This window comes from Amblyraja radiata, chromosome 6 (assembly GCF_010909765.2).
Source record: "Amblyraja radiata isolate CabotCenter1 chromosome 6, sAmbRad1.1.pri, whole genome shotgun sequence".
NCBI classification, from domain to species: domain Eukaryota; kingdom Metazoa; phylum Chordata; class Chondrichthyes; order Rajiformes; family Rajidae; genus Amblyraja; species Amblyraja radiata.
Genome location: NC_045961.1, coordinates 24,219,263 through 24,245,534, shown reverse-complemented (window position 1 = coordinate 24,245,534; position 26,272 = coordinate 24,219,263). Strand labels below are relative to the sequence as shown.

General features: G+C 43.0%; 1 protein-coding gene across 2 annotated transcripts in view; it reads left to right on the top strand.

Moving 5' to 3' along the window:
• The window catches only part of diaph3 (diaphanous related formin 3), a 474,403-nt gene that overhangs the window by 97,813 nt on the left and 350,318 nt on the right, over positions 1–26,272 (top strand). For both annotated transcript variants that reach the window (XM_033022314.1, XM_033022313.1), the window contains 5 exons: positions 4,763–4,879; positions 7,772–7,890; positions 9,415–9,479; positions 10,575–10,679; positions 23,890–24,180. In XM_033022314.1, the coding sequence (XP_032878205.1) occupies positions 4,763–4,879; positions 7,772–7,890; positions 9,415–9,479; positions 10,575–10,679; positions 23,890–24,180 (697 nt within the window). The remainder of the gene's footprint in view (positions 1–4,762; positions 4,880–7,771; positions 7,891–9,414; positions 9,480–10,574; positions 10,680–23,889; positions 24,181–26,272) is intronic.

Sequence of the window (26,272 nt, the reverse complement as noted above, 5' to 3'; positions counted from 1 at the left end):
CAGAAAATACAGGCGGCCGGCGAGCCCGTGAACGACTCAAATGTTTATTACACGCCACCCCTCTGTGCAACACTCTCCACCCCATGTCCCCAATGTAAAGGGGGACGACTCTGTTGTAGAGAGACCTCTGGGGACTTCCCCCGCCTCCCGGTGGTAACACAGACCGCCAAGGCGTGTCTGGACGGAAGAAGAAGGCGAGGTACAGAATGTGCAGGAGCATTCTGTACAGTATGCGTCTCTTCACATCATGAAAGGGCACGCTGGGCATCTCGGAAAGACGGCTCAAGTTGTGTGGAACCGGCACCCGAGAAATATCCCGGAGCCTGGGCTCAATGAGTAAAACCGACGGAGCGGGGATAAGCACAGTCAAAAACACTCCAAGCACAGTCAAAAACACTCCAAGCACACGCCTCTTCTTGACACCCGCCATCACAGGGTGAAGACCGGCCACCTTCGCAGCTACAACACCCCCTCCCCTGTGGAGCAACACGCTGACTGAAAACTACCAAATTCCTCACTCTTAGCACATCACGATAGAAACTAGGCAAATCCTGTAAGGCGGGTCGACTGATGCCCGCCACTGGGAACCGCGAACGGGAGGAAACGACCCTGGCGGAAAAAATACTAGGCCAGAGCGTGTCATCTGGGGGAGGGGGGGGGGTTCTCCGCATACATATACCTCCACAGAGTCCTGAGATGGAGAGCCGCCAACTGGGTACACATGCATACTAAGGACTGGCCGCCCTCCTCTAACGGGAGACTCAGGACCGCTGTGGAATCCTAGTGCTTCCTATCTCCCCAAAAGAAATCCACCAGCTTTTTCTGTAATGCAGTTACAAAGATAGAGGGCGGGACAAGAATGGCAAGCCGGCACCACAACATGGAGGCCACCAGCTGGTTTATGACCAGCACCCTACCGTGGAAAGAAAGAACTCTAAGCAGGCCTGACCAGCGCCCCAGCCGGGTGATGACTTTTGTCTCCAGCTCGCTTGCAGCGTCCCGAAGAGGTAGTCATGCTCTACCGTACCAAAAGCCTTCTGATCAAAGGACAGAAAAGCAGCTGACTGACCAGTACCTTGAGATAGATGAATCAAGTCCCTAACCATGTGGATGTTATCCTGAATGGACCGGCAAGGGACTGTATAGGACTGGTCTGGGTGGATCAGTTGGGACAGCACGGAGCTCAGGCGATTTGCCATCGCCCATGCAAAAACTTTATACTCCGTACAGAGGAGAGTCCAGGCGCCAGTTCTTCCATAGGTGGAGTTCGCCCTTGGGCAGCAGGACAACGACTGCCCAACGCCACGAGAGGGGCATCTCCCTGGTCGCCAGGCTCTGCCCCAGGACCTTCATGTAATCATCACCCAGGATATCCCAGAAGGCTCTAGCGAACTACCGTCATCCCATCCAGCCCAGGGGACTTTCCCCTCCTGAGCTGGTGCAGGGCACGAGTCAACTCCTCCAATGATAAGGGGTCATCAAGAAGTTCAAACACCTCCCTGTCTACAGTCGGTAGACCCTCCCACAGGACCTGCTGAGCTTCCCCGCTGAATCCATCTGCGGAGAACAGAGACCCATAAAAGGACCAAAATAAAGCACTGATCCTCTGGAGGAGCCATCATCTGCGAGCAGCTCAACGAGCTGTTTGCGGTCTCTCCGCCCTTTCTCCAGAGAGAAAAAGAAAGGCAATGCACGGTCCAGATCTTGCAGCATCTGGACCCATGACTTCACGTAAGCACCTCGGGACCGCTCATGCAGCAGGTTCCTCAAATCTTCCTTCCTCTCCTGATACTCTCCCCACTCACAGGTCCTCATCAAGAATGCAGAAATTCTACACTTAATGGAGAGATCCTTTAACAAAGGAAAGTTTCTGCAGTCCAACGTTAAGTCAAACTTTGAAGACTCACTGCCTCTGTCCCTCTGCCTTCGGCAAAAAACCCTTGAAAGGTCGCTTTGAAACCTCATCCGTCAGAGCAGAGAGAGACACAACCTATCTCTCTCTCTCTCAACACAACCTATCTCTCTCTCTCCCTCTCCCTCCCCTTCCCTCTCACCTTCCCCTTCCCCTTCCCCCTCCCCCTCTCACTTTCCCTCTCCCTCTCCCCCTCGATGGCAACACGCAGCACTCTCCTCCCCCCCCGCGTCGACCAACGTTGACGGACGGCCTCCAGCATTCTTGTGGAACACCGCGTGTTCCCACTACAGGTACATGCGAGCATGGATGTAGGCCCGGAAGAGGGTTAGGCAGCTGAGTACGGTGTGACCATCGACCGCCCGCTGCCTGGACCCGCGAATGGGCATCTCGGCCAGGCCCTGGAGCAAACCGACAGGGAGATTCTCCCGCCCCCCCGATCGGCCCTCCCCACTCTATGCCATGTGTCCAAACACCAGGACCGTGGGATTAAAATGCATCCAGGAGCAGCCCCTTCAGTTATTGGTAGAGGGGCAGCAACCTCATGCTGCGGTCACCGTTGGCAACGTCCTATTGTGATGCCATTGTGGCACTTGGCAGCTTGAGAGGCCATTGTGATTGGTGCACTGTGAGTTGCATTGTGACATCGTCAGTGGAACCTCCTGTTAAAAACGCTGTCTGTGAGAAGCTGCCGTTACCGTTGGCAACGCCCCATTGTGGTGTCATTGTGGCACTGTGGCTGTGTGAGAACCTTTCCCCCCCCTTTTTTTTATACTTGAATCGTCGATAACTTGTGAAATATAGGATGAAATCTTAAGGGCCTGTCCCACTTGGGCGACCTAATCCGCAAGTTTAGACGAGTTTGCCCTGGACTCAAACTCGCTGCATGGTTGACACGAGGTCCTATGAGGTCGCTGGAACTCTCCTTCATGCTCGATGGAGGTTCCCGCCTACTCGCGGCATCAGCTAGGTCGCGGAAATTTTTTCAGGATATTTAAATTTTCAGGACATTTTCTGCGAGTAAAATTTGGTCGACATGGGTCTTTTTCACTCATAGTGCAGTGTAGTGGGGTCGCTATTTGATTACAGGCAGTCGAGGGCAACCGTAGGCCATCTCCTTCACTGACCGGGCATTTTGATTGGCTCATTGGAGTTTTCAGGACATAGGAAGACCTACCAGTAGGTAAAATGCCTGCTAAACTTTAATAAACTTCTTAAAAGTCTCCATCACTTCTCTCCCCTTCTCTCTCCTTCTCTCTCCCCCCCCCCTTCCGCATTCTCTAATGGACTTAGCATTACTGTGGCATCCGTTTACCTTCATCTTCATCGCGTAGACAGCGTGATGAAGATGATTCCTCATCTAGATGTGTTTATCTTTGTAATCCTCTATTCCCTTCGGTGTTGTGTTTGTTCAGACCTCCATCATATGTTTTTTTTTTATATCCATTCAATAGTGTATGTCTCCATTGAAACTGAAGGCAGTAAGCATCTGCAGTTGCTTGTGTCTTCAAACGCAGCAACTGGCCACTTTAGAGATTGCCTTGTCAGTTTCCAAAGCAAATCTTCTCAGTCCACCCCCTGCCCCGCCCTCACTGCAGTTCTCATCATTATCATTGGGAGGAAAATGTTACGTAGGAACATCTTGTAACATGGGATTTAAAGAGAAATAAGGTTTTGGGTTACAAAAAATCACTGAATCAACGGGTCTCAAGCAGTACAGCTCTCGACAATGTAGGGATCGCCTGTATTAACTTATATTTTACAATTGCACTGTTAATGAGAAATTGCGCTCAAATGAAGTTTGAACTGTCGTAGGATGTTTGATGGGAAAAGGTTTTGGAGAAATCATACGTGCTAGCATGTGCCTTTTTATAGCAGATTCAAAAGCAGTGGTTTGTAAGTAATAATAATAATAATAATAATAATAATAAATACTTTATTGATCCCCTCAGGGAAATTCAGATGTCCAGAAGCTCCCAATCAACAAACCCACAGATTCAAAACGAACGCAGACAGAAAATACATAAAATACAATGTGGACACTACCTGAGAGCAATAAATACTTAAAAAGACCAATAATTAACAGTTAAAAATTAATAATTGCAAAATGCATCCCCCTACAGCCTAGCGGTCCGAATTATAAAATCTAATGGCTGCAGGGGTGAAGGATCTCCTGAACCGCTCCGTTCTACAGGGCAGGGAGAGGAGCCGGTTGTTGTTCCGAGTGCTCTTTTGACTCTCCAGAATTATATGGAGGGGATGCCCGGGGTTTTTCAGGATGACCTGCACCTTGTGCCTCATACGCCTCTCAAGCACCTCCATCCCAGAGTCTACTCTCCCCTCCAGCACTGATCCAGCTCGATTAACCAGTTTGACCAGCTTCCTATTGTTTTTTGCACTAATGCTGTTGCCCCAGCAGACAACAGCGTAGAAAATAACGCTTGCAACCACTGTGTTGTAAAACATGTGCAGCATATCCTTACACACATTGAAGGATTTGAGCCTTCTGAGGAAAAAGAGTCTGCTCTGGCCTTTTTTGTAGAGGGAGTCAGAGTTGACAGACCAGTCCAGTTTGTTGTCAAGGTGCACTCCAAGGTATTTATATGTCTGCACCACCTCAATGACAGCCCCTGCAGCGTTGACCGGCTGAAGGGGGAGCTTGGACCTGCCAAAGTAGTGACACAGGTCTTCATTACTAACATTTTTTTCAGCGTGGAAGTGCATAACCTACAGTGCTGAGCAATATCTGAATCCCCTTTACACATTTTAGCAATTTATTGTTTTTTAAAGCTTAGTGAATGTGCACTCATGTTACTCTCTACAATATATTTTCCTTTACTTCAGTTGTACTGAAATAAATGACGTGTATAATATCCTGTCTAACGCAGTAAAGGACACAGAAGCTGAAAATTACTTTCTTTCCATTCTTCAACACCTACTATTAATCAGGAATGACTATTTTGTGAGGTAAGTTTTTAATTGTGTTATTATGTCTGGATTTGTTGCATTGTGCCAACCATTAATCTCTAAAACTAAAATGAAATTAAGTTGCAAAATATGGAAACATATTCCACAAACATGCTGTACAACGGAAATGAAACAAAAATTGCTTGAAATAAATAGCATGTCTGCAGTATCTGGATAGATGAGCACTTTGTTCCAAATGAAAGTTATGTGTATCTCCTGGCAAGATACAGTATGTGGACCATTCCTTATTTTGTTGTTAATCAGAGACCATCTCTCGTTACTGTTTCTGATACATCAATGACTATTGATGCAATTTCTAGGTCTTGGAGAACTAGGAAGTTTCATCACCTTTTCGAATTTCCACTTGGCTGTCAACTTCACACTGTTCTGACTTCAATTTCCTTTACTTGTTTTTACTTTCTATTCCTTTCTGCATTTCAGGCAGTAGATACCTGAAAAATCTTCTGAACACCCGTCTGAAGTCAGTGAGCACTATAACTGCTGGTAACTTTTGCAAATAGAATCATTTTAATACTGCACAGGCCCACCTTGGTCAGCCACTGGTGTCCCGGCATTACTAATTGGGAAAGTGCTGACTCTTGGTCGGTGGTAGGGGAGCATGGAGATTATTATAAGATTTGCACTAAGTCATGAGAATAATCATGTTTGGTAAATTTAGTTTAATTTCAAGACATAACCTGAAAACAGGCCCTTTGCCCACTAAGTCTGGTTCAAATCTATACACACAAGCCAATTAAGCTACAAACCCGCACGTCTTTGGAATGTGAGAGGAAACCGGAGCACCCTTGGGAAAATCCACATGGTTACAGGGAGAACGTACAAACTTTGTACGGACAGCACTTATAGTCAGGATCGAACCCGGGTCTCTGGTGCTGAAAGGCAGCAACTTTGCCGCTGCACCACGGTGCCGCCCTAATCTATTAGATTTGGTTGTAACATAGAATTAATGGGAGCTAAACAGTTGATGTGATCTATTTGAACTTTCAAAAATTATTTGATAAAGTATCACACAAGCTTATTAAACAAAATTATAATGTACTGTTTTTGGCATAATATGCTGTCATGATTTAAGGACTTGAACGGACAAACAACAGAGTAGAAATAAGTCATCATTTTTGGGTTGGCAGGCTGCGTCCAGTGGGGTGTCACAGAGATTGGAGCCCCACTATATGATGATGAGTTGGGTGAGGAACAGAAATAATATGTTTAAATTTGTTGAAAATAGACAGCAATGTTAATTATGAGGGGAGCGCAGAGAGACTTCAAAGAGAATCTAGACATCTATGATTTGGAATGTAACATGGAAAACAATGGTAAACTTTGGCAGATAAAACAAAAGACTAGAATTTTAAAACAAATGGTTGATAGATTGAAATACGTTAGTATTCATGGGAACCCAGAAATCATTCAAAATCAATGTGCATTTCAGCAGGCAATTAGGAAGACAAATAGTATGTTGGCCTTTATTGCAAAATAATTTAAGTACAGGGATAGAGACATGCTCTTCATATGGAATACTGATGAGAAGGAAACATAGAAAATAGGTGCAGGAGTAGGCCATTTGGCCCTTCCAGCCAGCACCACAATTCAATATGATCATGGTTGATCATCTAAAATCAGTACCCCGTTCCTGCTTTATCTCCACGTCCCTTGATTCCGTTAGCCCTAAGAGCTATATCTAACTCTCTTGAATACATCCAGTAAATTGGCCTCCGCTGCCTTCTGTGGCAGATAATTCCACAGATTCACAACTCTCTGGGTGAAAAGTTTTTTCTCATTTCAGTCCAAAATGGTCTACCCCTTATTCTTAAACTGACCCTGGTTCTAGTCTCCCTCAACATGGGGAAACATTTTCCTGCATCTAGCCTGTCCAACCTCTCAAGAATTTTATATGTTTCTACAAGATACCCTCTCATCCTTCTAAAGACCAGTGAATATAAGCCCAGTCGATCCATTCCTTCGTATGTCAGTCCCACCATCCTGGGAATTAACCTGGTGAACCTACACTGCACTCCCTCAATAGCAGAATGTCCTCCCTCAAATTAGATGACCAAAACTGCACACAATACTCCAGGTGTGGTCTCTTTTTTTGTCACATAGCCAGAAATGCTTGGAGACAGACTTTTCCAACTGTCAGATCTATCAGTTGCTTTCAGAGGCGCTGACATTGATGGGGCCATGGTCCTGAAGTGTGTGTGCTTCAGGTTGTTGGACAGGATAAGAGTGGAGCTGAATCTGTATATGGGAGACGCCACATGTACCTACGGGAGACGGTACCTGTCGTACCTGTACCTATAACTGTATTTGTATTTTATATGCATTTGTGCCTGTACCTGTCGTGGAAGTGGTTCTGGAAACCATCAAAACCATTTAATTGATTTTTACTACCTGAAGCTAAAAATTGATATTCGGTTGACATGGTTGATTTTTGAAGGTAACTGAGAGAGGCAATATATTAGATTATTGCAGAAAGCAAGTAAAGCTATAGATGCTGGAGTCTGAATCAAAGACTGATATGTTTTAAAAACTCAGCCAGTGAAGCAGAATCTGGGAAGAAAAATCAGTAATCCTTTCAGGTTAGCGACCTTTCCTCACTGACCTTGCTGACCTGAAACATTGATTAGATTATTTTTTCATATATGTTGCTTGACTGGCTGAGCTTTTCCAGCTGCATGTCTTTTGTTTTTGGATTATCGTTTTTAAAGAAGACAATTTTTTCCCCCAAGATGTCCTGTAGTTTTTACAATTTTTTGCATTGGTATTATTTGAATTTTTTTGAGTGTGATATTTGAGTCAATGAGTCAAAATATGAAGAAGAAATCTAGGTATTGAATTAGATTAACATTTTAAAACTTTCCTCTTTTATTTTAGGCCACAGTATTTTAAGATAATTGAAGAATGTGTTTCTCAGATAGTGTTACACCGCAATGGCATGGATCCCGATTTTACTTACCGCAGACGATTAGATGTAGATTTTGAGCACCTTATAGGTACGGCTGATTATTTGAACACTATTGATATATCATTTAGAGCATTTTGAATAAGATCATGATGATATGATTATATCCTAATTCTATATTCAAGCATATCTGCAGTAATCTTTTAACACCTTGCTTATCAACTGTATATCTTCATCTGTCGTCAAGATATTCAAATACTCTCTTTCCACTGAGGAGGATGGTACCAAAGACTCTTGATACTCTGATTAAAAAAAAACTAACTTCTGTCTAAAATGGACACTGCTTTTTTTTTTAAAACAGTGACATTTATTCTAGACTCTTCCATAGGATGAGAAATCTTCTCTACATCCATATCTTTAAGATCTTGCACGTCCGTTTGCCCTCTGCTAAACTTAAGCAGATATAAATCTAGTCAGTCCAATTTTTCCTCATAAACGAATGCCAATTCTAGTATCTATTTGGTATCTCACAATATTAGGCCAAGTCATTTAGGTCTGAGATGGGAAATTTCTTCACTTATTGGGTGCTGGACATTTGGAATCCTCTACCATAAATCGTTTAACGGCATCAAGGGGTATGGGGAGAGGAGGTATATGGTACTAAGATGGATGAACCACGTTCATGTTGCATGGCAGAGGGTTTAAGGGCTGATTTATCTCTTCTTTACTACATTACTCTAAATAAAATCTTACTAATGCTCTGTATAACTGAAGCATAGCATTTTTGTCTTTCTATTTATTTCCCCTGGCAAAACATTCCATGAGATTTCCTGCCTGCTTGTAATACCTGCATCCTAGACTTTTGTGAATCATGCTCCAGGAAAATTGGATCCCTCTACATCTCAGGTCTGCAGTCTCATTATTTGGATATAATACTGGTTTATTTTTCCTGCCAAAGTTAACAATTTCAGATTTAACCACATTACACTCCATTTTGTAGAACTTTGCCCACTCACTTAACATATCTATATTCATTTGTAGCCTCCTAATGTCCATTTTGCAATTAACTTTCTGCATACAGCGTATTCAGAAAGTATTCAGACCCCTTCACTTTTTGACATTTTGTTACATTACAGCCTTATTCTAAAATGGATTAAATTCATTTTTTATCCTCAATCTACACACAATCCCCCATAATAAAAAAGCAAAAACAGGTGTTTAGAAATGTTTGCAGTAATTAAAAAGAAATAACTGAAATATCACATTTACATAAGTATTCAGACCCTTCAAACACCTGTTTTCGCTTCTTCATTCTGGGGTATTGTGTGAAGTGTGATGATAAAGAAAATGAATTTAATCCACTTTAAAATAAGGCTGTAACGTAACAAAATGTGGAAAAGTGAAGGGGACTGAATATTTTCTGAATGCACTGTATCTTTGTGTTATCAGCAAATTTAGCAGAAGATTTTCATCCGTCATTTATATTAATTGCAAACATAATATCAATGAGGCTCCAGTTAGTTTTAATTAATTCCCCATGAGAGAGAGAATATTTTTGTTACAAATATTAGTATGACCACAGACTGGATAACGTTTTAAACTTTCTTATCTTTAGATATTTGTGTTGACAAAGCAAGGGTCGATGAGAGTGAACAGATGCTTTCAGAATTGGTGAGAAAGGTAGGAAACATTTCAATCCCTTCAGTGGTGTTGTCATATTTATTTTATTTTCCAACATTTGATTATATCAAATATGAAAATATATCTTTCAGTGAGGCCAACAAACAGAATATTTGAACAGAGAAATGGTCTGTCCCAATTTTAAGGGCATAATTTGAAGGAAAAATTACCTCTTTTATTTTTGGAAAGGATAGAATCCATGAGGTGTTGAAACAATAAATTTGAAACAGTTATGCTGTGTTAAAACCAGAATACGATTACAAGAGATTACATTGAATAAATATGTAGTGAAATCAATAATACGTTATTTTTCTTTTGGTCCAACTATATGCAAAGTAACTTGCTGCAAATTTGGGGTGGTGCAGCTGGTAGAGCTGCTGTCTCACAGCACCTGAGACGTGCGTTCGATCCTACTTCAGGTGCTATCTGTCTGGGGTTTGCACATTCTCCATGCAGCCGTGTAAGTTTCCCCTGGATGTTCTGGTTTCTTCCCACATCCCCAATATGTGCGGTTTGGTCGGTTATTTGGTCTGTAAATTGCCTCTCGTGTGTAGAGAGTGGATGCAAAAGTGGGACAACAGAACTAGTGAGAACGGGTGATTGATGGTTGGAATGGACGGTGGGCCGAAGGGCTTGTTCAATTATCATTTATTGTCACATATACACATAGGTACAATGAAATGCTTTGCATTGCATACAACCCGGTAAAATCATGTAATAGTCCTCACCTAGGCCGTACACAAGTGTCGTCATGTTTTGGTGCCGACAAAGTTACAAAAGTTCACCAAACAGTCCTATCTACTATCTTTCAATCAATCAATCAATCATTCAATAATAAAAAAGGTGCACATTTTCGCTGGGTAGGATCGGCAGGCCCCAGAAATCTGTTTTTTCCCCTCATCAATCAAACTGCAGGATATCTCTTTAAAACTGTATGAATTCCAAATAAAATAACATTCAAAACCAATCCATGTTGAACTATCTTCGTCTCACAGTCTCTGCTTCCAAAAATCAAGGCATGCATGATAATGTTATGATCTGTTTGGAATCAGCAGAATCTGTTACAGTTGATGTTAAAGTAATTTTATCTTCCAGTTTGATGAAGAATTTACAGCCCGGCAAGAGGCACAGGCTCAAATGCAAAAGAAAGAAGAAAAAATCAATCAGCTTGAAACTGAATTGCAGCGTCTCAGAGCTCAGGTAATGGAGCTTGCTAAATCATTTTTTTAATTTCCAAACTGTTGGTGTTTAAAAGCCATTGATACCATTTACAGAGTATGCAAAGGGAAAATATTTATTTTGCTATACTGCTACATTTTGTGATGATCAAAGTTTTGCCAGCTACCATTTTGTGACATGGACAGAAGCTCAAAGCTCACGAGCTGTTCAATGCCAGGAATGTGCAATGTTACTTGGCTTTTTTGGTCCAAAATTGATAACAGATTTTGTTTTGAAATAGTGTTAGATACACTTCAGTTACTGTGTCACACATTTGTGAAATGCTTAACCGCAAAAAATGAAGCGTTGGTAGACTTGGATTCTGAGTTCCAAAGTGATCTATAATCAATAGAGCCAGGATGTTTAGGCACTAAAAAACTGAAATAGGCAGGCAAAAAGGCCTTAAACAATTCTGAAAAAAGCACAAAAAATGCATTTATTGACAAAAAAGGCACAAAAAGGCATGAATTTCCATGGTTAAAAATGATAATTATAAAGGTATACTACATTAAATGTCCAAAGTTGCCCGGTTTCATGTAATTACTAGCATTTTTTTCAAATTATCTGGTAAACTATGCCATCTGTCAGACAGAATATGCTTCAGTTGTGAAAAACTTCTTTCTACCTCAGTTGAAGTCACTGGTGCATACCTGAAACAAGCTACAAACTCTATATTCATGTCGATATCTTGTGGCATTACAACTACCTTTGAGAACTTTAGCTATGTTTTGTATTTCTTCAAGATCTTTGTTACTCTCTCACGTTTTCCTTGTATGCCTTTACCTACATCACCAGGAATTTTACGAATATATCGTCAGTTACTTTGTTGAAAACCTGCAAGTTATTCACTAATGTTTTGCCACATTTCTCAAGGGAAGTGATAGCTTGTGGGAAGTTTGCAAAATTGGAAGCAATAAACACAAGATCGCGGTGGAGAAACATTTTCTGCATGATTTCACTGATGATCCTGACTGCAGCAGATTCTTCTTGAAAACAGTTGATTTATTTTATCTTTTCAAAATTTGCAGCATAGTAGAGTACAGCAGAGAGCCATGTACCCCACCTAGTCAAAACGGGCTGATGAGGTCGCAGAATCTTGGGTGCCATTTCCTTGAACAACTGCACACGTGATGGTGCTTTGAGGAAGATTTTCTTGACATTTGAAACTAGGTGGTCGACATTTGGAAACAAGCTACGTATGTGCTTGCTAATTCTATGAAGTCCTTGAGCTAAGCCTGTCAAATCCAACATTTTGGGGAATAACACTTAAAGAGCACGAGCTGCTTTTTTCATCAGTCACATACAGAAGAACATTCTCGTGTGTTATACCTTCTGACCAAAGTACAACAAGTGAAGATGTAAACAACTGAGCAATAGTTGAGCTGTTTGACTTCTCCAATACTTCCAATGTCAACAAATACTCCTTTGATGGTTGACCTGCCTCCAGTGTACCGATGACCACATTGGCAACGTATCTCCCCATGTTGTCTCGTCTATTGAGAACATATTTTGTTGCATGCAACTTCATAGAAACATAGAAAATAGGTGCAGGAGTAGGCCATTCGGCCCTTCGAGCCTGCACCGCCATTCAATATGATCATGACTGATCATCCAACTCAGTATCCTGTACCTGCCTTCTCTCCATACCCCCTGATCCCTTTAGCCACAAGGACCACATCTAACTCCCTCTTAAATATAGCCAATGAACTGGCCTCAACTACCTTCTGTGGCAGAGAATTCCAGAGATTCACCACTCTCTGTGTGAAAATGTTTTCCTCATCTTGGTCCTAAAAGATTTCTCCCTTATCCTTAAACTGTGACCCCTTGTTCTGGACTTCCCCAACATCGGGAACAATCTTCCTGCATCTAGCCTGTCCAACCCCTTAAGAATTTTGTAAGTTTCTATAAGATCCCCCCTCAATCTTCTAATTTCTAGCGAGTACAAGCCGAGTCTATCCAGTCTTTCTTCATATGAAAGTCCTGACATCCCAGGAATCAGTCTGGTGAACCTTCTCTGTACTCCCTCTATGGCAAGAATGTCCTTCCTCAGTTTAGGAGACCAAAACTGTACGCAGTACTCCAGGTGTAGTCTCACCAAGACCCTGTACAACTGCATCTCTGATTTTCTGCACAACAATGTTGAAGTTGCTGTCAACATAGTTTTTCCAGTATGACGACTCGCTTGGTATATGTTCCTCTGCGTATTTCTCTAAAAAACCTCTGAGAGATTTGCTTTTCAATTTCCACAGTGGAATTCCAGTGTCAATGAATGCCTTGCACAGATCACTCGATTTTTCCAGCATCTGCAGTTCTTTCTTAAATAGATCTTGGACAAGAATGAATCAGCAGGCAGTGGCACGAACGACTGACAGTGGCGCCCCCGGTTTCACCCCGGTGGTGGACATTTTCTTGTAAGTTATACTATGTTAACACGTTAATAATAACTTATTAATATTAATGCGTTAACATATAAAACATCATTGTAATCACGGTACAACTAGAGAAAATAGCACAACCTTTTAGCAAAACTGCAAAAAAAGGCTGATTTAGGCACAGGATCGTGAAAAGGGCATATCCTGGTGAAATCATCAAAGGCAACAAAAGGCACATGGCATTTATGGCAAAATTCTGGCGGTAATGATCAATATCCAGGACGTTGGAGTCATAGAGTCTTACAGCGTGGAAACAGGCCCTTTAGCCCAACTTTCCCACACTGGCCAATATGTCCCATCTACATTCATCCCACCTGTCTACGTTGGGCCCAAATCCCTCTAATCATGTCTCACCATGTATCTGTCTAAATGTTTCTTAAACGTTGCTATAATGCCTCAACTATATCCCGCCTCAACTACCTCCTCAGACATCTCGTTCCATACACCCACTACCCTTTGTGTGAAAAAGTTACCCCTCAAATTTCTATTAAATCTTTCCCCCTGAGATTAAACCCATGACTTGTGGTTCTCGATTTCCATACTGTGGACAATAGACAATATGCATCTACCCAATCTATTCCTCTCGTGATTTGTACATCTCTATAAGATCACCCCGCATCCTCCTGCGCTCCGAGGAATAGAGTCCTAGCCTGCTCAACCCTTCGCTATAACTCAGGCCCTCGAGTCCTTGAAATATCCTCATAAATATACTCTCTGCACCCTTTCCAGCTTGACAACATCTTTCCTATAACAAGGTGCCCGAAACTGAATACAACACTCTAAATGCGGCCTCACCAATGTCTTATACAACTGCAACATGGCTTCCCAACCTCTATGCTCAATGCTCTGACTGATGATGGCCAATGTGCCGAAAGCCTTTTGGACCACCCTATCTATCTGTAATGCAATTTTCAACGAACCATGTATCTGTACTCTTAGGTACACAAAAATGCTGGAGAAAATCAGCGGGTGCAGCAGCATCTATGGAGCGAAGGAAATAGCAACGTTTCGGGCCGAAACCCTTCTTGTACTCTGTACTCTTAGATCTAGATCTGTACTCTTAGATCCCTCTACTCCCCAGAGCCCTACTGTTCACCGTGTAGGTTCTGTCCATGTTAGTGCTCCCAAAATGCAACACCTCGCATTTCTCGGTATTCAAATTCCGTCAACCATTCTGCAGCCCACCTACCCAACCGATCAAGATTCTGCTGCAATTTTTGACAACCATCTTCACAATCCACAATACCACCCACTTTTGTATCATTTGCAAACTTGCTAACCATGCCATGTGCGTTCTCATCCAAGTCATTGATATAGATTACAAACGGCAATGGGCCCAGCACCAAATTTTGAGTTACACCATTAATCAGAGGCCTCCAGTCTGAAAAGCAACCTTCCACCATCATACTCTGCTTCCTTCCATGAAGCCAATTTTCCATCCATTCAGCTATCTCCTTGAATCCCATGGGATCTAATCTTCCAGAGCAGCCTAGCATGCGGAATCTTGTCGAATGCCTTTCTGAAATCCAATGTCCACAGCTCTGCCTTCATCGATCTTTTTGGTCACATCCTCAAATAACTCAATCAGATTTGTGAGATACGTCATCCCACATACAAAACTGTTGACTATCCCTATTCAGCCCTTGTCCATGTAAGTGCATGTATATCCTATCCTTTGGAATACACTCTAACTTTCCAACCACAGATGTTAAGCTGCTGCACAGTGACACAGTGGTCGAGTTGATGCCTTAGCACCAGAGACCCGGGTTCAATCCTGACTATGGGTGCTGTCTGTATAGAGTTTGTACCTTCTGTTTAGTCGGCGGGGGCGCTGCAAGCCGGCGCCCTGTCAGCAGCGTGTCCGTTTTTTTCAACTTTTTTTTGTATTTTTAGTATGTTTTTAATGTTTCTTTGTCTGTTTTGTGTGGGGGGGTGAGGGGGAAACCGTTTCGGTCGCCTCCTCCATGGAGAGGCGACTTTTTCCAGGTCGTCTCCCCCGTGGCCTGACAGCAAGGATCGGCGTGGACTTTCCCGGAGACGTGCCCGGGGCTCCAGCGGCGGGCGCAGCGTGGACTCTCGGCATGGAGCGGGCAAGCCCTCGTTGGGGCTCGCCGGAGGGGAGCGCTCCGTTTTGTTGGCCCGCGGCAGCCGGCAGCCTGAAGCCGCGGTCTGCAGAGCTCAAGCTGGCGCGGCGTCTGCAGCCCGGGATCCCTCGTGGTGGACCTGGGGGAAGAAGAAGCTTCCACCGCCGGCCCGCGGCCAACTTCTACCACGGGCCCGGCGCGGACTTACCATCACCCCTGGAGGGGAACTTCAACCGCCCTCTCTGCGGTCTGCGGTGTTTCTGGCTGCGGCAGGGACTTTCTTCGACCGCCGGCCTGCGGCCTACACCATCTTGAAGCCGCGGTGTCCGGTGGGGAAGAGTCGACTATGGACTGCCTCTGGACTCTGGTCCCGACCACGGGGGAAAATGGAGGAGGACTGGCCAAATTTTGTGCCTTCCACCACAGTGATGAATGCTGTGGTGGATGTTTGTGTTAAATTTTTATTGTGTATTGTGTGTTCTTTCTCATTCTATCGCTGCTGACATATTCATTTCACTTGCAGTTTATGTGCAATGTGACGAATAAACCCGTATTGTATTTTATTGTATTGTTCTCCGGGTGACCTGCGTGGGTTTTCTCCAGGAGCTCCGAATTCCTCCCACACTCCAAAGACGTACAGGTTTGTAGGTTAATTGGCTGGATAATTGTAAATTGTCCCTTGTGTATGTTGGATGGTGTTAGTGTGCGGGGATCGTTGGTTGGCGCAGACTCGGTGGGCCGAAGGCCTTGTTTCCGTGCTGTCTCAAAACTAAACTAAATGAAGGGTATCGACCCAAAACGTCACCCATTCCTTCTCTCTGGAGATGCTGCTTGTCCCGCTGAGTTACTCCAGCATTTTGTGTCTACCTTCGATTTAAACCAGTATTTAAACCAGTAGCTGCAGTTCTTTGCTAAACAAAGTTAATTCTTGAACTATTTTTATTGCTTGACATCATTCCCTCTGTCTTATAAATAAATTCAACCATGATTTTCTTTGTACCTGTACTTGACTGTACTTGTACACGTGACAATAAATCAATTTGCCTTGACATAAATTAAGGCAATGTACAAATTGTATTTTGTGAACAGTTGATGAAAACACCTCAAAGCACATCTTGTCGCTTTTATTTAAAAGCATTCAATTTTTTCCTATTTTGATATTTTTCAAATATTGCAGTCAAATATGGAAATAAAGTAAAGATTTTCAAGGTTTCAAGGTCAGTTTATTGTCGCGTGTACCAATTAAGGTACAGTGAAATTTCGAATTACCTTAGAGCCATACTAAAAAAAAAAGCAACAAGACACACAATTACATAAAAGTTAACATAAACATCCACCACAGCGTTTTCTCACTCTCCTCACTGTGATGGAAGGCAATAAAGTCCAATCTTCTTCCTCTGTATTCTCCCGTGGTCGGGGCAGTCGAACCATCCGCAGTCGGAGCGATCGAAGCTGCTCAGCCGACGATCGAAGCCTCCTCATCGGGGCGATCAAAGCTCCCGCGTCGGGGTAGTCGAAGCACCTGCGACTTGCAGCTCCCGAAGTCGGTTTTAAGCAGTCATGTGAAAAAATTACCCTTTCATGAATAATTTAAACAAAAAATGGATTAGGAAATGTAATGAATTGAGGTAATGTTGTTTTTCTTCTTTAAATAAATGAATCTAAAGATGGAATGGTGAAGATAATATATATCAGTTTCTGTTAAATTCCCCATAAGAAATTTATAATAAAATTTCTGTAATTGGACCAAACTCACATTGTAAGATATGAACTAAAGCCAGGCCATAGAAACATTGCCTGATCTCGGGAATAATTATGTTTATTTGAAATGAGTTTTGGATTGCATTTGGTCGACAAGAATCATTCTGGATACTTCATAAAGGATTTTAAGTGACTCTAGGTTAATTACTAACAGGTGAAATTTGGCAAATAACCACTTGTGGTTATGCAAATAATGACAAATTACATGTGTTGTGGTTTAACAAATGTACAGCTTCCATCACTGACATCAGTTTGGACTTTGTTTAATGCACTGTGTAAGGTATGAAGGCATTTATTGTGTTGGACAAGATAAATGCATTTAGACTAAATTGGCAGAGCACATTAAAGTACAACTTTGTGCATTCTGGCTAACAGGTGTAAATTTGTTTTCAGTAACACCACAGTCTATCTGCGCTGGATAAGAGTATTTAATTCATAGGAAATGTATACGTACTAATGGAGGCTCAATTGGAAAAATACATAGTTAAATGGTAACTAAAATACAGCAAAGTACCAAATTGAAATATCCCAGCAGCTCAGCTTCCTCAATCTTATGGTGGAATTGCAATCAAGCCACCCCCCCATCCCCACTTGAGTGTAGTTGGTAATTTGCAACTCTTCAATCCTTTTTTGTCACCATCTGCCTTTTTATCTCTTGCCTTTGTCCAACATCTGCCTATCAAAAAACCTCCACCTTTATCAACCTATTATCTGCCAAGCATTCCCCTGCCTCTCTTTTCTTTCAGCTGACTGCCCCCCCTCCACACACGCACACACACACATGCACAAACACACGCGCACACACACACATGCACACGCGCACACACACACATGCACACGGTAGTTGAAGGGTCCCAAACCGAAACATCACACACCCATGTTCTCCAAAGATGCTGCCTGACCCTGTTGAGTTACTCCAGTGTCTACTCATGTTAAGAAATGTACTAGATTGAAAGGGAAATGTTTGGAGAGGCAACAATTCACAGAAGATCCAAATACTGAGGAAATTTCAGCATCCAGCAAATGCAGACATATAGCATAAGAGGAAATAAACTGAGGACAAATGAGGAAAATATAAACAGGTGCTAAATACACAAAAAAGAGACATCTGACATGACAAAGAGACATGGGCTCTGTTGAGTATAAGGCTGGGATATAATTATGGGGAATGAGGAAATATCAGAGGAGTGAGACCCATATGCCCCTGTCCCACTTAGGAAACCTGAACGGAAACCTCTGGAGACTTTGCGCCCCACCCAAGGTTTCCGTGCGGTTCCCGGAGGTTGCAGGTAGTGGAAGCAGGTAGGGAGACTGACAAAAACCTCCGGGAACCTCCAGGAACCGCACGGAAACTTTGGGCGGGGCGCAAAGTCTCCAGAGGTTTCCGTTCAGGTTTCCTAAGTGGGACAGGAGCAATACTTTGCAACAGTACAGGAGCAGAAACGACAAACAACACATTAACATCAAATGGTGACAGGGACATAATAATAATAATAATAAACTTTATTACGGACTCAAGGTCCAGACAAGGGGCAACATTACATTAAAAATGCATTGCATATCGAATATCATAAATATATATAAAATCATGGTATATCACATAAAAACATCATAATTTATATTTAACAAAAACCCACAATACTTAAGTTAAAAATCCAGATTAAAAGATGATCAATGTCCTACAACGAGACAACGATACTAGTGTCTCCACAACTGGGATTCGTAGCGTGTAGTGCTAACCCTTATGTTTGTCAAGGCCACAATAAGCACATTTTTAGAGTAATTTATCCTGCAAATGAATTTATAAATGTGGTGTCTTAGGATAGCTTCTAAAGTACTGACTCCTGCAGCCACAAACATATTACTGGCACTACACCATCTAGGTTGCCTTAGCAGTGTTCTCATGGCATCGTTATGTGCCACATTTAGTCTCTGCATACTTGTCTTTAAATAGTTCGACCACAGGTGCGCAGTGTAGAGAGGTGTGCACTGCCTGACATATTAAATGTAGAACTATTATCACGAATAGTGACATATTAAATGTAGAACTATTATCACGAAGGAAATAATATTAGGCAATCTCATTGGGCAAATAGCTGCTAAGGATCTTGGACGTGATGGCTTGCATCACAGGATCCTTTAAATGGCTGCTTTAGTGGATGCATTAGTTGTAATTTTCCCAAAATCCTTAGATTCTGGAGAAGTACCAGATGATTGAAAAACATAGTTTGACATCCCTATTTAAAAAGGGAGTGACACAAAAAGCAGTTAACCACAGCAATTAAAGATGGTAGACACAAAAAGTTGGAGTAACTCAGTGGGACAGGCAGCATCTCTGGAGAGAGAGAATGGGTGACGTTTCGGGTCGGGACCCTTCTTCAGACAATTAGCCTTTATTGTTGGGACGAAAATAAAGCAGCACACCTGCAAAATCATTATCTAATCAGGCAGATTCAGCATAGCTTTCCAAAGGGGAACTCATATTTGATAATATTGGCTGTGGGAGAGCTGGGAAGGGGAGGGGAAGGAGGGAGAAAGCAACGACTACCTGAAATTGGAGGTCAATTTTCATACCGCTGGGGTGTAAACTACCCAAACGAAATATGTGGTGTTGCTCCTCCAATTTGCGGTGAGACTCACTCTGGCCATGGAGGTGGCCCAGGACAGAATGGGAGGGGGAGTGCTGAGCCACCAGGAGATCAGGTTGGTCAATGCAAACTGTGCGGAGATGTTGGGCGAAGTGATCGCCAAGCCTGCTAGAGCAGCGGATGCAATAGATGAGGTTGGAGGAGGTGCAGGTGAACCTCTGCCTCACCTGGAAAGACTGCTTGGGTCCTTGGATGGAGTTGAGGGGGGAAGGTAATTGATGTGTTCAGCTAAATTTCAGGAGTGATGCAAAATAGCTGTGAAATTGTATGATCATATTTCATATGGACAAGTTAACTTCCAAATACAAAGTGTTGAAATAAACATCCCTTAGTTTATTTGTTCAGTCAGCCAACCACTCTGCTTCGATTTATCTGAACTGGAAGAGTCACTTCTGGGATGAAAGAGAAATCAAGGAGAGAATGGGGCCTCTTTAAAGATCAGTGAGGTTGTTTATATTTAGTTTTGTCATGCGTACCGAGGTACAGTGAAATGCTTTTTATTGCGTGCTACCCAGTCAGCGAAAATACTATACATGATTACAATCAAGCAGTCCACAGTGTACAGATACAGGATAAAGGATATAACGTTTAGTGCAAGACAAATTACAGTAAAGTTCGATTAAAGTTAGTTCGAAGGTCTCCAATGAGATGGATGGGAGATCAGGATCGCTCTCTGGTTGGTGAGAGGACGGTTCAGTTGACAGATAACAGCTGGGTAGAAACTATCTCTGAATCTGGAGGTATGTGTTTTCAAACTGCTGTACCTCTTGCCTGATGGGAGAAGGGGGAAGAGGGACTGACAAGGGGTCGGCTGGTCCTTGATTATGCTGGTGGCCTTGCCAAGGCAGGGTAATATGTAGATGGAGGTTGGTTTGTGTGATTGTCTGGGTTATGTCCACAACTCAGCAATTTCTTGCAGTCTTGTATGAAGCTGTTCCTAAACCATGCTGTGAAGCATCGTGATACAATGCTTTCTACGGCGCATTTGTAGAAGTTGGTGAGTGTTGTTGGGGATATGCCGAACTTCCTAAACCTCCTCAGGAAGTATAGGCATTGGTGTGCTTTCTTGGCCATTGCTTCGATGTGGGGCAACACAGGGGATGGATGAGGTCCTAAATTAATCTTGTTCAAGAACTGATTAGGAATAGTCAGCATAGATTTGTGCATGAGAAATGGGGTCTCATGAATTTGATTGCATTTTTTGAACATGTGACCAAGAAGATTGATGATGGCAGAGTGGTAGCTGTTATACCACATGATATACCACAAGGCCTCTGAAATGGTACCACATGGTAGATTGCTCGGGAAGATTAAATCACAATGGATCCAAGGCAAACTAGCCAATTGGATACAAATTACCTTGTAGAAAGGAGTTAGATGGTTTTGGTAGAGGGTTGTATTTCAAACTGGAGACCTGTAACAAGTGACATGCTACAGAGATTGGTATTGGGTCCACTGTTGTTTAATATTTATATTAATGGTGTAGGGAGAGTGTAGGTAGGATGATGACTAAATTTGCAGATAACATTAAAATTGATAGTACAGTTAAACAGGTTTTCGAATATTGGCCTCGATCAACTGGGTCAGTGCACCAATGAATAGCAGAAGGGGTATAATTCAGATAAATGTGATGTGTTGCACTTCAGTAATACAAACCATGGCAGAGGTTACACAGTGAATGGTAGGGCCTAGGGGAGTGTTGTAGATCAGAATGATCTTGTGTCGGTGCATACTTCCATGAAAGTGGTGAAATGGTGGACTGTGTGGTGAAGAAGGCAAATTGGTTTACTCACCTTCATTGGTTGAGGCATTAAGTACATAAATTGGGACATAATGTTACAGTTGTACAAGACATTGATAAAGCAACATTTTAGGCCATTGTGTAGTTTTGGATGCCCTGCAATAGGAAGGATGGTATTAATCTGGAAAGGGAACAAAAATATGTTACCGGGACTGGAGGTGTGAGTTATGAGGCAAACCTGGATAGGCTAGGATTTTTTCTTTGAATACCAGGAGGCTAAGGGGTGACCTTATGGAGGTATATAAAATTAAAAGGGCCATAGATAAAGTATATGCACAAAAACTATTTCCCCAGGGAGGAGAATCAAAAACTAGAGGATATAGGTACAAGGTGAAAGATGTAGATGGGCAATTTTTCCAGTGGTAAAGGCAGGTACAATTACAGCATTTGCATGACACTTGAACAGGTGCATGGATTGGAATGGTTTGGAGGGAAATGGAGCAATCACAGGCAAGTGGGACTATCTAGGTTGGGAAACTTGGACAAGTTGGGCCGAGGAGTCTGTTTCTGTACTGTATTGGTTTATTTTTGTCACATGCTGAGTTACAGTGAAACATTGCGTGCTTTCCAGTCAAAGTCATACTACACATGAGAACCATCATGCCATGCATAAAGAGAAAAATACCTGAGTGCAGAATATAGCATTGCAGCATTATAGCATTACATTTAGAGAAAAAGTACAAGGGCTGCAATGAGATAGGTTGGGAGATCTGGACTATCCCGTTAGCTTGTGAGAGGTCCATTTAGTAGTCTGATGACAGCGGGAAATAATCTGTTTCTGAACCTAGTTGTTCATGCTTCAAAGTTTTTGTATCTTCTGCCCAACAGGAAAGGGGAGAAGAGGGAATAATTGAGGTAATTGATTTGGTTGGTTGCTTTCCTGAGGCAGCGTCAAATATAGATGGAGTCGAAAGCTGCTTTGTGTGATGGACTGGACTAAATCCACCTCTCTCTACAATTTCTCACAGTTTTGTGCAGAGATAGGATAGGATAGGATAGGATAGCCTTTTATTGTCATCCAGACCGAAGTCTGAACGAAATTTAAGCAGTCATACATACAATAAAAAACAACAATAAACACATATTAACATCCACCACAGTGAGTCCACCCAACATCTCCTCACTGTGATGGAGGCAAAAGTCTTAGGGCTGCAGTCTCTTCCCTCCTCTTCTCCTTCTGCGCTGAGGCGATACCCCCCGGGCGATGTTAAAACCTGTCCCGCGACTCAAACACCGCGGCCCGGGGTAGTCGAAGCTGCCGCTCACCAGACCTGCTGACGCAGCCGCTGGTTCGCGGCCGAACCCCGGTCTCAGGCCACCGCCACCAGAACTGCCGTCCCAGCCCCCGGAGCACCTTTCCAGCCCCGGGCCGGATCGCCCTCACGTGAGTACTGCCACCGTCTCAGCCTCGCGCCAGGCCGCCGCTCCTCCCTCGCGCCAGGCCGCCCCGACTGGGCGCCGCTTCTCCCTCGGGCTGGGCCGCCCCGACCGGGCGCCGCTCCTCCCTCGGGCTGGGCCGCCCCGACCGGGCACCGCTCCTCCCTCGGGCTGGGCCGCCCCGACCGGGCGCCGCTCCTCCCTCGGGCTGGGCCGCCCCGACCGGGCGCCGCTCCTCCCTCGGGCTGGGCCGCCCCGACCGGGCACCGCTCCTCCCTCGGGCTGGGAACGCCGTACCTCCCCGAGCTCGGCCACTCCGACGGGAGCACCGTTCCTTCCTCGGGCCGGCCGTCACAGCCCCTCACGAAAGCCCTGTTCCAGCCCCGAGCCGGGCCGTCCTCACGGGAGCGAGCTCAGTGCGAGTCCTGGCGGGCTCTGCCTCCTGAGCCTCGAGGTCGCCAGCTCCGCCATTAGGCCTCAGCGCAGACGGAGGCAGAGAAGGGGAATACGACAAAAAAGTCGCATTCCCCCGCAGGGAGAGACAGCAAGCCCCGTTTCAACCCCCCCCCCCAAAAAACACAAACTAAAAACCAAAACTAGACTAACCAAAACGAAAATAAACAACCCAAAAAACACAAAACAAACAGGACTGCCGGAGAGCCGCTGCAGCCAGAGCCGCGCCGCCACTAGATATTGCCAAACTAATGCATCCCGATAGAATGCTTTTTACAATGAATCTGCAGAAGTTCATAAAAGGAGACATGCCGATGGTAGTCTTCTGAGGAAGTAGAGGCGTTGGTGTGCATTCTTGGCTTTAGCTTCAAAGTATTTGTTCGAGGACAGATTATAGGTGGTATTTATGCCCACGACATTAAGTTCTCAACCATTGATGCTGAATGGGGTGTGCACACTACTTCCTTTCTCAAAGTCAATAATTAATTGCATGGATCTACGACTTGAGAAAATGCCATAAAGGTGATGAGTATTTATGGATGTTAGAACATCAAAGGGTTAATTGTTCCTTGAAACCAAATTGTGTCAAAACATTATTTTGATTTAAATTTTTGGTCTGTCTTTTTTTTCCTGAAGCTTACAGGGTCACCACTAAATGTGATGGCCAGAATGACCAGTGCAGAATGTGGAGTCACAAAAGACAGTTCTCCAAGTCAAATTGGCATGCCAACACCACCATTGCCTCCATTGGTAGCAGGAACTGGAATACCTCCACCTCCACCACCGCCACCACCTCCTCCACCTCCACCTCCACCAGGTTTTCCAGGTGGACACCGGTCTCCAACTCCTCATTCACTGCCACACGGATTGAAAGCTAAAAAAGACTTCAAATTGGATATTAATATGAAAAGAATCAACTGGTCTAAGGTATGTATCTTCTTAAAAAAGTAAACAAAATTTTGGATGTAAACAGTGCCTGGAAGCAATCTTTCTGGTAGCTTCAAGAATATCATGGCACATATAGTAGGTATGTTACAAAACTTACCTTCAGCGGCGCTGCAGTTCTGTCACTGGCCGTGTACGTGACTTTGGTGCCTTTGGCGGGGGGGGGGGTGGTGTTAAAATGCGGTTTTCTCCTGTCTGCCGGAGTTTTATTTTCTCGGGATGCGAGCTTATGCTAAAGATTTGTTCCGACTACCGGTCTGGATTAAAAAAAAAAAATCGCTAGACAATTTCAGCGCTGGAGTAAAATAAAAATTAGCTTCTAATGCCGTGAACGCCGACAACGGGGACGGATTTCAGGTACGGGACAGCTAAAGGAAAGCCGTTTATTTTACATATAAATGTGCTTCTTAGGATTACCTTAATCCAAATTTTACGTTGCGAAAAGGTGATTTAGGCCCCATGCGAACCGGCAGTGTTTTTCACCGCAACCGCAATGTTCCAATCGATTGCGTTCCACAAAAACCCACTCGCAAGGTGATTTAAATGGCCATTAATTTACGGGAATTAAACATTAAATTCCTTCCATTTGGCCTATATATTCATGACAATTAGATTTTAAAATTACGTTATATTGTGAATTCTTGTGTGAATGTTATTTGGACATTTAAGCTATTTAATAATGTTCATCTTTTCTTAAGAAATAGATAGATGTTTAGATCTAGTAATTGAATTTTGTAATTAGCTACAATTGGGTAACTAACTAATTATATTTCAGGTCATCCAAGTAAGATTGTTTCATATTTGTTTCAGAATGCTTCAATCTATAATAATTGAAAATTTCTTTCAGTTCTCTTTAGTTTTTAATAAAGTTATGTGCTTTTGACTGTCCTCGATCACAGCTTTTGTGTTAAGTCAATGGAAAAGCAATAGGGAACAAGATGCTAATTTCCGAGTATGAAAATTGCCATAACTTTTTTAATACTGAAGATATGAAAGTGAATTAGGTGTCAAATTAACTTATTTTTATGCTTTATCTGATGGGATAAATTACAGACTTGATTTTTTAAATCTCAACATTTTGTAACATTGCTACATAGAGTTATAGTCATAGAGTCTTACAGTGTGGAAACAGGCCCTTCGACCCAACTAGCCCACGCTGGCCAACATGTCCCATCTACACTAGTCCCACCTGCCAGAATTTGACTTAAATCACTCTAAACCTGTCCTTCATCTTCTTCTTGCGTATGGCATGGACAGCCTAAATTTGTAGGACAACTTGTTCTATTTGATCGTGCACACAAGGTTGATTGCATTCGTAGAAACAGGGCGGACCACGTGAAGGTTGCAATCTCCCACCCCTAAACCTGTCCTATCCATGTACCTATCAACATCCTCGTAAATCTTCTCTGCACCCTTTCCAGTTTGACAACATCTTTCTGTTGATGTTCAACACTATTTTTCATTCTGCACTCTGACAGAAATCAACTCATCCCTTTTTTTTCTACTTTGATTCAGCTTTGCTTGTGGAAATTCATTATGGATATCGTGCATTTAAGAAGCTTGTATTGTCAATTCATGGATCCATTGTTCTTCCTGGTGGTTTCAAATTTGTGCATTTAATTTATTCATAAATATAAGTTATTACAGAGTTTAATTAAAGTTCATACTCACTGACAATTATGTTATATCATTGCTGAATCTGCAATTCAATATTAATTTGAGTTTGATTCTTATTAAAGCAGAGGTTGCAGAAAAAGAGGACTTATTGTTATCTTACTTTGTTTTCCTTTGGCGAGCAAAGACAACTGTTTCACATCAACCTGCTATGCCAGCTAACTGAAGAAGTAAAGTGGTGCAAGATATACTGTTTTACAAATGTAGCATTTGGCTTCATTGTGAAAAGGCAAAATTCTGTCTTTCTTTAATAGCTTCACTGAATGTGGAAACGTAATAAATGAAACATTAATGCTTTTCAGTTTACACATTCATATGATATTGGTGTCGACAGTAAAGTTGCAGACATGAAGTGCTTACTTTCCCCTGCCTCTTATTGTCCTGGAACAACTGGATTTTA